The 16,281-nt window shown below is 51.7% G+C and overlaps 1 protein-coding gene across 1 annotated transcript in view; it reads right to left on the reverse strand.

Moving 5' to 3' along the window:
- Positions 1 to 1,511: 1,511 nt before the first annotated feature.
- KCNK12 (potassium two pore domain channel subfamily K member 12) overlaps positions 1,512 to 16,281 on the reverse strand; it is a 52,748-nt gene continuing 37,978 nt past the window's right edge. The window contains exon 2 of the mRNA XM_038551234.1: positions 1,512 to 6,832. Within this exon, the coding sequence (XP_038407162.1) occupies positions 5,925 to 6,832 (908 nt within the window). The 3' untranslated portion in view covers positions 1,512 to 5,924. The remainder of the gene's footprint in view (positions 6,833 to 16,281) is intronic.

Genomic DNA, 16,281 nt, shown 5'->3' on the forward strand with positions numbered 1-16,281 from the left:
ACTGCTGGATGTGATTCATCAGGAAATCTATTTAACAGCTTCGACCAGCATTAAAACACAACAAAACAGAATGGAAAATAGTATACTGCACGTCCTACAGTCCTCTGAAACCTCTGGGCTTGGGGGAGGGAGAGAGGGTGATTTTGTAGACTGAGGTGGGCAGGGCCATACTTGAGTGACCTGGAAATTACTTCTCAGCTCCAGGGAGGGCACCCCGAGGGAAAGGGGTAACCTGGGGATGGGCTGTGGAGTTTGCACTACTACTACTTTTTTTAAAAAAAATTATTTATTTATTTGTTTGTTTGTTTATTTATTTATTTATTGACTCATGAGAGATACACAGAGAGAGGTAGAGACACAGGCAGAGGGAGAAGCAGGTTCCTCGCAGGGAGCCCAATCCTAGGACCGGGATCATGCCCTGAGCCAAAGGCAGACACTCTATCGCTGAGCCACCCAGGTGTCCCAAGTTTGCACTATTATGATGAGGATTAAGGTGGTGCCAAAAAGGTTTGCAATGGCACCGTGGGCAGAAGCGATCATCTAGATGGAACCTTCTTCCCCAGCTGGCACTGCAGAAGCAATAGGGACTACCTGGTCCCTCTCAGGGTGACACTTTTGAAGTTGTGGACAGCTTACAGTATTCAGTTCTTAGGCTTTCATTTACTTTTCATAAGACTCCAGGGTGGTATGGGGATGGAGGGTGGGGGGTACATGATATCATTATCCCATTTTAGAGGTGGGGAAACTGAGGATCTGATCCAGCAAAGTGACTGCCAGATGCAGAACTAGATTGTAGACTACTTCCTAGCTTCTTTTTTCTTTCTTTTTTTTTTTTTTTTTTTAAGATTTTATTTATTTCTTCATGAGAGACACAGAGAGAGGAAGAGACAGAAGCAGGCTCCCTCCAGGAGCCTGATGTGGGACTCAATCCCAGGAACCCAGGACGTCGGCATCACAACCTGAGCCAAAGGCAGACGCTCAACCACTGAGCCACCCAGGTGCCCCTGGACTTCCTAGCTTCTAAGTGAGTGTGCTTTCCACACCATGACCAGAGTGCTCTGTGTTTAGAGTGTGAGTTCAAGACACTGGCTGCCCATGAGAGGTACCTGGGCAGCTTCAACAAAATTCCAGTGCCTGCCTGAGCTCTTCCTGGGGCGGCTGAAATCAGAATCTCAGAGGTGGGGTGGGGTGGGGGGGCCTGGGCATCAGGATCTTCTCGGGTTGCCTTTGGAGAAACTTGTGCACCCCCAGGGTTGGTGCCCATCCTCCCTCCAGGCCTGGCTCTTAGAAACAGGCCCTGGCCCAATCTCTTCCGCCAAGCTGCCTGCGAGGTCCGTTGGTGCCTCCCCAGCTCAGAAGGATGTTCAGTTGTTTTGCTGAGTAACTTCCCCAGGGAGCTGCTGCTGGGGCCCAATCCAAGAAGCTGAGGTCTCCTGGGGCCTCCTGAGAGGAGGTGTGATCAGGAGGGCGGGGAGGCAGGAGGCCCTGACAAACAGACAGCAAACAGCTCAAAGGGGTGGCAGGCTGCATTTTATTCATCGTTAATTTAAACACCCTTCGACTCCTCTCTTGGAGTTCTGCTCAGAAAAATAAATGTATTGTTTAAGAAACCCTGCAGGCTTGCCCCGCATGCTCTAACCCCCCTCCTGAGAGAACACAGTAGCATAGAAAATGATTTGTGAAGCGAAGGGGAGCTTCCCTTGGGAGGGGGGAGAGGAGGAAGAGGCTGAAGGAAAGAGGAGGGGGGGTCTCGGGCCAGGTTAGTACAGAAATCTCATCGCTTCTCAGCGCTTAATGAGGTGCCTGAAGGTGCCAGAGCTGCTGGGTGCGGGGCGGGGATTGGGGGGGGCACGGGTCCAGGCCCCCCGAGTCTGTCCTGGCTCGGGGATGGTTTCAGCAGCCCTTCCCCTACCCCAGCCCGCAGTGTGCAGCTTCCAGCGCCGCCGCGATGAGCTCGCCGTACAACAGCCCAGCGACATCGAGAAGCCCCGGCGCCTCTTCTGGACTCAGAAGGGCCCTAAGCAGTCTGCCTGGCTGTGCTTTCCAGACAGTGTGCATGTGGAATTGTGCTTTTCGTTTGTTAAGAATGTAAAAAGTTACAGTAAGACGGAACCGCCTGGCCCACAGCTCCCGTGGTCGCCACCCCTGTGGGCTCCCATCTGCCTCGATTCCCCAGAAGCCTCTCCTGTGGCTGGGAGGGCGCAGCCACCCTCACCACCAAGCACACGGGAGGGCGTCTGCTAGGAGGCCTGTCTGAGGGATGGAGGAGCCTGCGTAAATTTAGCAGCTATCTTCCACGGTTTGGCTTGGGTTTGGACGCTGGCTTCTATGTAAAACACAAATTCAAATTCATGCAAAGTGTACGTGAAACTCCCCCAAGGCGGAGAAGAATTTTCCAGGCCTTAGTAAATCTCCAGGGAGTTAAAAATGGGAAAGCTTTCTTCTCAAAGTGACCCAGACTGGGATTTTTCCTTGGGGAAAGGGGGCTAGTAGCTCTTTGTAAGGCTAGTGTGTGTGTGTGTGTGTGTGTGTGTGTGTATGCGCTCACGCGTGCCGGTGAAAGTACATATGATGCTATGATGTGTGATGCTCCTGGGCAAATGCCCAGGACTTTCTGGCTGAGGGCCTGATGCAGTCTGAGCCTTCTGACTCTTCCTCCAGGCCTTGGGGGGCTCTGGCTTTCAATCAGAGGACAGAGGAGCCTGACCACCTGGCCTCATTAGCAAGCAAGGACATAAGGATGGCTTCTTTACCTGTCTGCTCATCTTGGAGAAGTCTCAGCTGCTCACTAAGACCTCTGTGTGGCCACAGCGAGTGGCAAGGGCTGCTTAGAGCCCCACAGACCCAGCCGGAGAGGGGTGAATATGGGCCTAAGGTGAGACAGTAACCCCAGGAGCTGGGGGTAGTTGCAGATAATAGGGAGCTACCAGCTGTGGGTCAGACTGGAGATCCCCACATGGTGGGGGAGGCACAGCATCTAGGAGAATGGAACCTTTTCTTAGCCTGAGGTTCAGTAGAACCTGCACCAAAGAAAGGGGTCCTTTATCAACATCATTATTCCCGAAATGACTACGGACCCCAGTTCTAGTTTTCAATGCTCAGCAGGATGCCAAATAAGCCTTTAGGCAGGGGTCTAGGTTCCAGCTATCCCCCTAACTTTGGAAGCCCAGCTTTTCCCCCCTGAGAAACAGCCCCTGGCATTTGGGGCACTGAGCCTTTTTTTGCCTGAGGTGAAGGACAGTGATGTACTGAATTTGGGGGGTGGGGAGGGTTAGGAGGACAAGGGCAAAAATACAAGCACTCCTCTGGATCCTGAGCATACAACATTGTATGTTGGAGGGCTGGTGTTTCTCTGGAAGGTTGATGAGAGGGAAGGGTCCCCTCCCTGTCCTCATAAGCCAGGCTTATGGCTCCTTCAGAAGCTTGCTCAAGCTGCTCACAATTGTCTCCTTCCAAAGGCAAAGCATAGAAGTGAAAACAGCTAAGGCTGCAGCATGAGCAATTTAGGATAGACTCTAGGAAGCACTGCTGACAGAGAAGACTGCCAAGGAAGGTTGTGAGTTTTTCTTCTCTGTAGGCAGGTCCTGCTCCCTCCTGTCTGTGCGGTCCTGTGTGTTGGTCAGTGGGATCACTTGGACACCTCTTTGGCCTGTCCAGCTCAAAGAACCTATTTAACTAGGTCTTAAGCTTCCTGTGCTGGGAGCTCACTTCCTCTGGGTTGGCTGCTTGTTTTGCCTTTTATCAAGTCCTCATGGTCTACATGCCTCTGTCATGGGGATCTCTCACCCCCAAGTTATTGCTCGTTGCCTGGGTGACACCTCTAATTGGATGCCTTTTCATCTTCCCTTCTTTTAGAGGGTTTGGCATGACACTACTTCTAGGTCCTATGAGAGGGCCTTGGCCTAGAGCATGTGTGCCTCTCTGAGTGTGCTGTTACTGCAGTGTGACTGCAGCCATGGCTCGGGCAGGGCAGGGGTGTCGCTAGCTGGCCTGAGTGACAGTCACAGTGAATCCTGAGGTGTGGTTCTCTGGAAGCCTGCCCTTCGGGATTCAGCAAGGCTGACCTCTCTCCTGGCCGCCCTGCCTCAGTGACCTCACCCGAAGATTAGGACCTGTGTTTAGATCCCAATCCCAATTAGAAATTACCCAAAGTAGCTAAGAGAGTCGTTCAGATCCCAACATATTTTCCCCTTCTTGTCACCAACTGGAGGGGGCATAGGGGAGATTGACATTCAAGCATGACTCCTGATGCTGTGTGCACGTGTGTGTTATGTGTGTGTGCATGTGTGTGTGTGTGCACATGTGTGTTCCAGGCACATATGCTTCCTTCACTGCCAGGGAGGGAGATTTCACGGCTTTTCATGCCTCTCAGGCATACAGTGTGAGGCGTCCTGGTGCTCTTCTAAGACTTCCTGTCAGAAGCTGTAGATATTGATGGGTCACACCGTGTCTGACTAGGTTCTGGCGTCTCTGTCCTTGGGATCATCTTCTTAGATGAGGAAAATGGGCCGAAAGAGTATCGGTTCTTTACAGTCCAAGACAGGAACCCTATCCTTTCAATGAAGGCAGCATCTGGTTAGTGACCCCCATGCAGCAATGGGTGGAGAACCAGTCCCTCAGCTTGAGGATCATCCAGCACAGAACTGATTCTAAAACGGCTTCCATCCACCGGTTCCATCAGCTCCCTCCCTCCCGCCTTCCTCCACCTCCGATACAGACTGTGCGTGGAGAAAACAAATTCACTTGATTGTCAGTGGGGGCCAAACAGGGTTTAGAATGGGATCTGTCCTCAAAACATTATGGGCTCTGGAGCCAAATTCTCTGACATTTGCAGGATGCCTGCTTTGGGTCCCTGGTGCTGCAGAGCCCTGACTCAGAAGGGGGTTCTGGAGGCTGCACTCTGTCTGCACCCTTAGGCTCTCTGAGAGGGGAAAAAGATGCTGCTCAACGGGAGTCAAGACACAAAATCCACAGCAACGAAGCAAGATAGCGCCTGAGAGGACTCAGACATTCCTGATTAGTAATGAAAAGCATTCCCAAGGACAACGCTGGTGAAAGAAAGGAGGGTTGAGGGGGGGGATTCTGAGATGAGCCCCCAGCCTCAGAGATCAGCTGGGCTGAAGCAAAACAGGGCTCCTGCAGCCTGACTGCTCCCCTCCCTGCCGGCCACCCTGGGTTTCCGGCATTAAAGTAGCTGCCCTGTGTGCCGAGCCGAATGCACGAACTCCAGGCTGAGAAAGGCCAGCTGCGCCCCTTACCATCCCAATTTCCAAACCTCGGGGAAACGCCACAGTCCGCGAGTCGGTGCTAGGTTGCGTCTCATTGCATAATACTACACCGTTCTCCGTGTGTAGCGGCTGTCCTATTTATACACATCGGTAGGCAACATATGGCTCTCCCCACCCCCACCTGTCAAAACTGTGACTACATCACTTCTGACGACCAGAAGGAAGCTGCTAGGCTGGGCCAGGATTCTAAATGCTGCGGAGGTAATTCAGAGCCATGAGAAGTTGCACCATATGCTTTGGGGTTGCCGGCTGCTTGTGTGCATGGGGACGGGGTTTGGTGCCATCCGCAAGACCCAGGGGCGCCCCCTCCTCGCGGCCGTGGGCGCACCGGGTGAGGGTCCAGGGCGCCGCTCCCTCGCTCCCTGGAGGGGAATCTGCTGGGGGCGGGGGCGGGGGCGGGGGGAGCACACGGTTCTTCAAGAGGGGACCCACGAGGACGACAGGCTCCCCCGAAACCTGCCCTGGATAACATCAGGCCTGGCCAAATAGTATTTCTTTTTTTAAAAAAAAATTTTTTTTTTTTTGGTTTGATTTTATTGGGTAAAGATTAAGAAAGCGCCAGCGTCTGCGAGGAGGAAAGCGGGCGGCGGCGGGGGCCCGCCAGCCCGCCCGGGGTCCGGGGCGCGGCCCGGCGGTCTACCTGGAGGCGCTGGTCTCGGCCAGCCGGTTGTTCATGATGCCCAGCGCGCCCACGCCGCCCGAGAAGCCGTTCTGGCGCGTGTGGACGCACACGCCGCGCGGGTAGCCGTTGGCCGTCTCGGACAGCTGCTTCTGCAGCAGCGCCAGCGACACCTTGTTGGAGGCCGTGAGGTCGCGCATGGAGATGAGCTCGCCCGACAGGCGGCGGCCCTCGGCGTCGCTGTCGCGGGCCGCGGGGTCGGCGCCGAGCGCGGCCAGGCGGCGGCGCAGCCGGGAGCCCGGGGTGATGGCGTTGCGCCGGGCCAGGGGCGCGCCGGGCGCCGGGCAGCAGCGCGCGCAGCAGCGGCAGCTCAGCTTGCGCAGCATCCAGTTGAGCACCTGCTTGATGAGGATGGAGATGACGTTGAAGAGCGAGTAGATGCAGCACACGCCGAGCAGGATGAAGAGGAAGTTGCCCAGGCGGTAGAGCCCCTGGTTCCGGTAGGCGGCGTGCTGGCTGCTCACCAGGTCCCCGAAGCCGATGGTGCTGAAGGTGACGAAGCAGAAGTAGAGGGAGTCCACGTAGTCCCAGCCCTCCACGCTGGTGTACATGGCCGAGGCGCAGCACGACAGCAGCACGGCGAACAGGCCGAGGATGAGCAGCACGTGGTACACCGAGGGCTTCCAGCCCGCCAGGCCGTCGGCCTCCGCCAGCGCCGAGCCCGAGCCGCGCCGGAGGCTGGCGGGCAGCAGGCCGCTGCGGCGCAGCTGGCGCTCGCGGCAGGCGCGCATGATGAAGGCCAGCAGCGAGATGATGCGCTCCAGGAAGAGGTTGAAGAACAGGATGGTCCCGGCGCAGCCGAACAGCCCGTAGGCGATGAGGAAGGCCTTGCCGCCCACCGTGGCGGGGGTGGTCATGCCGAAACCTGCGGAGACAGGGCGAGGGTCAGCGAGGGTCCGCGAGGGCCTGGCGGGGGCCCCGGGCAGGGCGCAGGCCCAACGCGGGTGCCCACGCGCCTCCGCCCCGAGGGGCATCGCCCAGAGGAGGGGAAGCAGGACCTGGGCATTTCCTGATGGGGTAGGGGGGCAAGGCCTAAACTGATGGAGGAGATCCGTACATGGAAATGGGCGGGACAGGATGGTCACTAGGAAGGACCCATGAAATGAAACCACTACCTGGGTGCAGACCGGTGAGATAGCTGCTAAGCTACAGAGATGTCACCTGCTTTCCCATTCCTTTTTCTTTCTTTTTTTTTTTTTTTTAAGGTAACCGATGGCAAACGTGGGCCCACTTAGGACAGAATTCCATAAAGGCTTCATTTTTTTTTTTAAGATTTTATTTATTCAGGATTGACACAGAGCAAGAGAGAGAGGCAGAGACACAGGCAGAGGGAGAAGCAGGCTCCATGCAGGGAGCCCGACGTGGGACTGGATCCTGGACCTCCAGGATCACCCCCTGTGCCGAAGGCAGGCACTAAACTGCTGAGCCACCCAGGGATCCCCTAAAGGCTTCATTTTAACTGAGATTCCTAGGGACCAGGTAGAGTGTGTTCAGTCTGGGCAGATATGTGTGAGGGTCTCTGGAAGGGGGGTTATGAATCTGACAAAAAGATTGTTTGAGAATGAGCAGGCAACCTCCAGAGAGTGAGCTGGCTCTGCTGTGGAGCGTCAGTTCCTTCTCCCCCAAGGACCGTCACCACCCTTGTTCAGACTTGCGGCCAAAGGAAAGGTTGTTGCCCTTCTTGCCCCAGCGGGTCCTATATTGTCCTGTGTTGGGGTTCACTTTTGTCCTGGGAGGCCTGCCCTGTGCCGGGGCAGCTACCTAGTGGTTTGAATTCATAATTAAGCCTTAACTTACCCACTTGGTCAAAGCAGAGTCTTGAAGGGAGATTCTTTATCAATGGATTTCTGCAGAAAGCTTGGCTTCCCACCAGTTTGCTAGGCCTTCCCGCCTGAGCTCTCAGCCTACTGCCAGCTCTGGTCTCTTTGTGGGACCCACGTTTGCCTCACTCTGGTTATAGAAGGGGTTTAATCTCTTGGCACAAAGATTCACTGCTACTTGGGAGTCCAAGCTGGAAGTAGATCACAAATCGGAACAGCACCCTGGCACCTTTCAGCACCTACACAGCAGAAGTTCAGGGGTATCACTGTTAAATTTATGCCCCACGTCAGGAAGGCTGCCTGTGTGCTACTAGTGGGGTGAAGCCAGCCCTGGGAACTGGTGGAGGAGAGTTTTGTCTCACGTGGCTTACTCTTTCCTTCAAAAAGTCAGGGGAAAAAATTTTTTTTTTTTGGTAATTCCTTAAGCCTATATACTAATCATTCTCTAGATTCCATGGAGGAAATCTCAATTGCCTGACCACAGTCTCATCTTATGCCTAATGATTTAAGTTAGGAGAAAAGCTTATGATGATACCCATGTTGAAGAAGATGAATTATATCCCTAGATACAGATTTTGGCCACAGGAGAGTAAAAAAACAAAACAACAAAAACCCAAAAAACAAAACTAAACTAAAACCACAGGAGCAGTGTAGCCAATTTAATAGAGGGATTTTTCCACACTTTAAAGCCAAACCCAAGGGGCACCTGGGTGGCTCAGTTGATTAAGTGTCTGCCTTTGGCTCAGGTCATGATCAAGTCCTGTGGGGTTCCCTGCTCAGTGAGGAGTCTGTTTCTCCCTTTCCCTCTACCCCTCTCCCGTTGCCCCTTCCCCCATAACATTCTCTCAAATAAATAAAATCTAAAAAAAAAAAAAAAATTACAAAAAAAATAAAGCCAAACCCACATTCTTGGGTTCACAAAGAAATTAGCTCTGAGTCTATATGGTTATATGTGGAGTGAAAGTGTTTGTATTTGTGTGTCTGTGTGCACATTTATATAAAGTCCTAGATCGATGACCCAAATATCCAGCAACATAACTAAGTCACAGTCTGTTCATACAAGGAAATACTAGACAGCAATGAGAAAGCACAAACTACAACTACTTGTAATAATATGAATGAATCTCACAAAAAGAATGTTAGGGTGCCTGGGTGGCTCAGTCATTTAAGTGTCTGCCTTTAGTTCAGGTCATGATCCTAGAATCCTGGGATTAAGCCCCGGATCAGGCTCCCTTCTCAGTGGGAATCCTGCTTCTTCCTCTCCTTACCCCAGGCTCGTGTTCTTTCTCACGCGCTCTCTCAAATAAAATCTTAAAACAAAAAATGTTACAGAAGCTGAACACAGAACACCTTCTGTATTAGTCCATTTCCAAAATTCAAAACCAAGCAAAAATTTTTTAGGGATGCATTGTTGGTTGGTCAAATTATAAGGAAAATCAAGGAAGTATTTTTTTTAAAGTTTTTATCTGAGTAATCTCTATACCCAACCAACTCAGGATTTGAACTCATGACCCCAAGATCAAGAGTCTGATACTCTCCTAACAACCAACCAGGTGCTCCCTCCTCCATCTTTTTAAGTTCTTATTTAAGGGAAGTAATTTCAATAAAAGTCACAATTGGAATTTCCTGTGGGGGTGACAGGGGTAATAAATGGGAGGGGATACAGGGACTTGTGGGGGCCTGGAAATGTTTTGTTAATCTGGTAGTGGTTACATGGGTGTTGTATAATTATCTGTGTGTTTTTGAGTTTGCTTCTTTTTGTATTATCATGATAAAAAAAAAAAAAAAAGACTAGACTCTTAAGTGTAAGGGACCTTAATTCTGATCTACCTCTCACTATATAAGTGAGGGAGCAGAGGCAGAGGGAACATGACCTCTAGCTTGTTGGGGACAGATACCATACATATGTCCTGGCTTCTAGCCTGATCTTTAGACTATTCTACACCACATTGCTTCTACACACTGAGGAAAAACAGCACCTCTAGTAAGGGATTCTTTTGCTAGATCCTGGAAGAAACAGGAAGTCCTGAGTCTGGAAAATTAACACTTGCCTGAGAGAACATCAAATGAGATTTTCCCAATCTTTAGGGTTTTTAGCTGGAGTTTCAAATCTAAGAGTGATGTGTGGTATGTTATCCCATATTTGAAAGGGAAGTTCTAGATGCCTCTATGCTGGATTACTAGAAGATGAAAATGGGTCTGGTGACTAGCACCTCATACCGCCCCCCATCTCCAGGCTATATGGAAAGGCTAGAAATTATCCAGGGATAATGGGAGATGGTCACGAAGTAGCAGAGCTGTGTCACCCTGTACCCACCCCCAGGCCACATGTTGGGGTGCAGTTAAGAGCACCCCAGGCTGCAGACAGAGGAGGAGAGCTGGCGAGCTCACTTCCAGAGGCTAGCAGAGCTGCAGACACAGGCAGGCCCAGCCAGGGCCACTCCACTGGATGGACTATGGTGAGAGTTTTGAGAGAGCCAGAGGTATTTCCTAGAGTCTAAGATTGCTGGAGAGTTTCTTTGGATGGAAGGCTGGCTGGAGGAGCCCACACAGACAGGGGCAGGGAAGAGGGGAGCAGCCTGCACTTCTAACGCTAGTTGCATCAAGGAGTGAGAGTGACAGGGTCGAGTGGATGTGCAGAAGGCAGCCAGATCTGAAGGGACTCTCCCCAAGAGGGTTGCTGCTGGATGGAGGGGCCCCAGCAATAAGAGGCTAAGTGGTGGGGTGCTGGGAAGCATTCGAGGTACTCACAGGAGGTTGAATGGAGAGGGCACATCCACTGATGGAACAGTGTAGGGCAGTGGTCCCTGTGTCTGGTCTCCAAAAACCCATAAATGGGCCCCGTGAAAGGGCATGGCTGTCCCAACAGTGCCCATTGCAGAGCCACTATCAATGGCTAAGAAAGGATTATAGTGGCACCAGTGATGTCAGACCAAGAGCAAACACAGATTGCACCTTCTGCACTGCAAGAAGGGAGAGGCTGAGCTTTGATTAGAAGTGAACTTGAAGGGGCGCCTGGGTGGCTCAGCGGTGGAGCATCTGCCTTGGGCGCAGGGCGTGATCCTGGAGACCCGGGATCGGGTCCCACATTGGGCTCCCTGCAGGGAGCCTGCTTCTCCCTCTGCCTGTGTCTCTCTGCCTCTCTCTCTCTGTACATCTCTCATGAATAAATAAAATCTTAAAAAAAAAAAAAAAAAGAAGTGAACTTGAAGATTGAGTTTAGATCAGACTGGATATCTGAGGATGAGTTTCAATTTTAAAACTGCTGGTATTGGGATCCCTGGGTGGCGCAGCGGTTTGGCGCCTGCCTTTGGCCCAGGGCGCGATCCTGGAGACCCGGGATCGAGTCCCACATCGGGCTCCCAGTGCATGGAGCCTGCTTCTCCCTCTGCCTGAGTCTCTGCCTCTCTCTCTCTCTCTCTCTGTGACTATCATAAATAAATAAAAATTAAAAAAAAATAAAACTGCTGGTATTTAAAATAACAACTAATTGGAAAACTCTAGCATGTGCCCAAGACGCGAAGGGATCCAAAGGGAAGTCCTTTAAGACAGCAGATGAAGACGAGGCCATTTCCCTGGGTCAGCCCATTGAATAAACTGATTCTACCTGGATTCCCTTGCTGGGGGGAAGGCCGGCGCCACCCCTGCCCCTCCAGTGTCAGCCCCACAGAGCGAGGCACACCCCACTCAACAGACAGGAAGCCGTGGACCAAGGGGTTGAGTGGTGCCAAGACCCCACAGCATGGAAGGGTAAGGTGAGTCTGAAGCCCAGGTGTGCCAGTGTCCACCGTCCACATCCTTCCCCCCACCCCACGCTGCCTTCTGAGGGCACTGCGGGGCCTCCATTCCTCCTAGAAAACCTAATTTCAATCTGGCAGTCAAGAGAGCACTTTCACGTGGGGAGGCTGACCCTCTGTCATGCCCCCCAAGAGTCTTCTTTCCCCCCGTGGCTCTCTTTCCGCTGACCATTGCTGGGGAGAAGGGCCACTGCTCCTCCTCTATGGTTCCCATCAAGGTGGACTCTTCACCCCTCTTGTGGCACAGTGAAGATAAGACGGCTGTATAACCAGACTCGATCCGGGGCTTGGTTAGGGACAGTAGGTGGAATGCAATGCTGGGGGGACCTCCACTTTTGGCTAACAGACTGGCTGGTTGCCCACAGGCAGGGGACTCATTTGCCCCTTGGGGTCCTCACAGGACTCCCCTACCTGACCTAACTGCCCTGAGTCAAAGGCTGTGCTCTCCATCAGGAGCAGCCCCAGATTCCTTCAAACTCCCCTATGTCTAGCTTCCTAGGTCCCCTCTGGAGCTAGATTTCTTTTTGAAAAAAATTTTTAAGGCAGCCTGGGTGGCTCAGCGGTTTAGTGCCGCCTTCAGCCCTGGGTCTGATCCTGGAGTCCCGGGATCGAGTCCCACGTCGGACTCCCTGCATGGAGCCTGCTTCTCCCTCTGCCTATGTCTCTGCCTCTCTCTCTCTCTCTCTCTCTCTGTCTGTCTGTCATGAATAAATAGATAAAATCTTTTTAAAAATTTAAAATTTTTAGTTTTTTAAAAGATTATTAATTTGAGAGAGAGAAAACATGAGTGGGGGGGAGGGACAGAGGGAGAGGGAGAAGCAGACTCCCCGCTGAGCAGGGAGCCCAATGTGGGGCTCTCTCCTAGGACTCCAAGATCATGACCTGCCTGAGCTGAAGGCAGACCCTTAACCGAGTGAGCCCCCCGGGTATCCCTAGAGCTGGGTCTCTTGTTGAGGATATATCTCTTCTCTTGACGATGGGACTGAGAATGAGACATGTTTCCCCACCAACTATTCTCCTTTCCCAAAGGAGTGTGGCCTTCTCCCAGGGCCTCTGCAAGGCACACCACTAGATACACTGCTGGAAGACCAACATCCGCCCACTCCTTCAGCAAACACAGCTTGGCAGGCTTTGTGCTGGGCTCGGGGATACGGTGGAAGCCAGACAGGTGGAAAACCAGCTGCCCTCATAGTATCTGGGCTGTATTCTTAGAGGTTTTGTACTGATTTTTATTTCTCTGCTGCCGCAGGCTCACCCCTGGGCCAGGGCACAGCTTTTCCCTGATGCCCGCACAAATAGGCTGGGCCAGGACTTGTTCTGGGGTCTCCTTATGGCCATGAGCACGGGCCCAAAGTGGTGCCAAATGCTTGACTGGCTGTGGTACTATCCTCCCAGAATGAAGGGGACATGCAGGTCAGGAGCGTTTCTGACAGCACAGGGGGCACCCTGTGCAGTGTCCCTCTCACCAGCCCTAGTCCTGTGGTCTGGCTCTGTGCTCACCACACCTCTTGCTTTCCTACAGAGGACCCGTCTGCTCAGCTCAGGAAATAGGGCAGAGGTGACAGTTTATCCTCCTTCCCCACGCACCCCCAAAGGCTCAGAGCTCTGGGGGGCCCCCCAAGCCTTAGGGTCAGGCTTCTTGCTGAGGGCCGAGGGGCGGGCTGTCTGTGCCTGGCACTGCTATCTAGCCAGGTGCTTCCCAGAGGGGATGAGCAGTCCCCCACGCTCCTGCAATCTGTGGGGAGCCAGGCCGGCTGCGGAGAGGGGCCTTAAAGCTTCAGCCAGAGAAAAGGCAAACCCAGCCACCCCGAGAGTCTCTTCCTTCCCCCAATCACACCCTGCAGAGGCGTAATCTGTCCCCAGGTTCGCACCAAGCCTGCTGTTTTGTTTATGCCACAATTGATCTGCCATCCCAGTTTGCAAAAAGCAGACACTTGGGGGCTTTATTATGCCACTTTGACAAAAGCTGTGAAGCTCATTCCCACAGCCTGTCTGGTACCGCCCTCGCAAATGGGGCCCTGGTGACAGGGCCTCTGGAGTTCAGCTCAAGGAGGCTGATCTGTATTGGGCGCTGGGCAGCCTCTGTGCTAGACACTGGACACATGTTCTCTCGTCCGGTTCCCCCAACCACCCTGTGACATGGGCTAAGGGTGGTGAAGGTAGTCGGATGAGTTACAGTTTGTAAGCGGCTGAGCTGACCCTGAAGCCCTTTCCACAGTGCCGGTTGGATGGCATGGCAAGTCTTTGCTCTTCACCTGGGGGACATTATTCTTCTGGCTCTACAGTGTCACCTTGGGGAAGGGGAGATATAATTTATAGTCCAATCCAGTATACTTTTGAGAGTAAAAGGGTCACTAGTAATAACTACCCCAGGACAGCAGGTGTAAATCAGGGCTGATCCAAGAAACTAGGTTGTATGATTAAAATGCAGATTCCAAAGCAGAGACCAGTTAACTCAGTTGGTTAGTGTGGTGCTAATAAAATGCCGATTCTAAGGCAGGTCCCGCTCCAGAGGTTTATTTAGTGGGTCAAGAAGAGGACCCAGGAATCTGCATTTAAACAAATGTTCCCTGATGATTTTTTAAAAAAGAGTTATTTATTCATGAGAGACACAGAGAGAGACAGAGGGGCAGAGACACAGGGAGAGGCTCCCTCCATGGAGCCTGACGTGGGAATCGATCCCAGGTCTCCAGGATCATGCCCTGGGCTGAAGGCAGTGCTAAACTGCTGAGCCACCCGGGCTGCCCTTCCCTGATGATTCTGATGCAGACAGGCTGAAGCCTGTTCTTTAAGAAACAATGTTATAAGGACACCAGGAAGGCTCAGTGCTTGAGTGGCTCCTTTTGGATCAGGGTGTGATCCCAGATTCCTGGGAGCAAGTCCCACATCAAGGCTCCCCACAGGGAGCCTGCTTCTCCCTCTGCCCTATGTTTCTACCTCTCCCTCTTTGTCTCTCATGAATAAATAAAGAAAATCTTAAAAAAAGAAAAAAAAAGAAACAATGTTCTAAGGTAGCCCTTGGATATCCTACTGTTTGGAATCTGCCCAATTTCAAAATTTTTTAAAGATTTTATTCATTTATTCATGAGAGACACACAGAGAGAGGCAGAGACATAGGCAGAGGGAGAAGCATGCTTCCTGCAGGGAGCCCGATGTGGGACTCGATCCCAGGACCCTAGGATCATAACCCGAGCCAAAGGCAGATAGATGCTCAACCACTGAGCCACCCAGGCACCACTAATTTCAAATATTTTGATTTAAATTTCTCTTAAAAATTTGGCCTTACTGAGGTATAATTAATATACAAAATTGTAAGATATTTAAAGTGTATATTATTGATTTAATTTCAAGTGGCCCAAAACACTTGTGGATGATGGTGTAGCTATTTCCTTAACAACATCTCCTACCCCCCACTCCTATGTGAGGCAGCCAGGCCACTTGAAGAACTGACCTGCATCCAGGTGCAGGCTAGGCCAATGGAAATTACCAGTTCCCTTACTGGGATTGGCTCAAGGATGGATAGACCTAAATCAATCAGTGCAGGGCATTTTTATGGCTACAGAGATTGGTGCAGGAATGGGCATGTGATCCCATTCAGGCAAATCAGATGAAAGAGTTTCTCTGATGGTTTTTGGGTTAAAAGATTGTCATTTAGAGCTGCCCTGAATGTGGAGGGAGCAGAAGTAGCCCCAAGAGTAGTTGGCAGCCTTCTGTGGCCATGAGGTGGAGCCAGCCTTAGATGAAGCTGATGCTGCAGGAGGCGAGTGGAGTTAGCCTGAAAGAATGAAGCTTCATGACCCCAGTGAGCTGTGACATCAAACTGGCCATGCTCCCCGACCTACCTCTGGACTTTCAATTCTTGGGCTCATAAACCCCTTCTCCTGCTTACACCTTCCATGACATACACCCCAACACACTCCAACTGGTGTTGGAGCACCAGGGTAAACAGCTCAGCGTCCAGGAAATATCACCAGACTTGAACTCAAAGGTTGGACCTCCGTTGTGGCCTCTATGGGCCAAGAGTGAAGCAAGTCACTACCACTAACTTCTCTGAGCCCCAATTTCTTCATCTATAAAATGTCAGCCTCCCAACGTGAACCTTCTTTGTAAACTGCAATACCAACGTGTGCTTCTCGTGATGATAAAATAGACTTACTGGTGGTGGGGAGAAGGTGGAGGTGAGTAGAATTCTCAAAATTAAAAAAAAAAATGATGGATGAACGTGAAACAAGTTTATTTATGGCAGGACTTTTCAGAGCACTTATTGTGTGATTTATGAATCCGAGGGGGCTGTGCTAACACTAACCAGTGTTCCCCATACTAATCTGACCTCAGATTGTATTTAACTGCCTCAGGTGACCTGAGTGTTTCAAAGAATAAACTTTGGGAAATGCTGCAGTCTATCCTCACGAAGACTTAAGGATGAGATATTTTAAAAAACGCTTATGAGTACCCACATTTTCCAATAGTCACCGTGACAATGCAGTGCCTAGAATAGCCTCTGGTGTGCAGAACGTGCTTGAGCTAAGCTTGTCGAGTGAATAAATAGACTCTCCCCCTGCTTGTTTGGAGCAGTGATTCTCAAACTAGATTGCCTAGGACCCATCTGGGGATCTTGTTGGATTCTGGGGCAGGGCTCCCAATTCTGCATTTGTAACCTGGCTTCAGGTGATGCCGCTGCAGATGGTCACTGAATT

Source organism: Canis lupus, chromosome 10 (genome assembly GCF_011100685.1).
Source record: "Canis lupus familiaris isolate Mischka breed German Shepherd chromosome 10, alternate assembly UU_Cfam_GSD_1.0, whole genome shotgun sequence".
Taxonomy (NCBI): domain Eukaryota; kingdom Metazoa; phylum Chordata; class Mammalia; order Carnivora; family Canidae; genus Canis; species Canis lupus.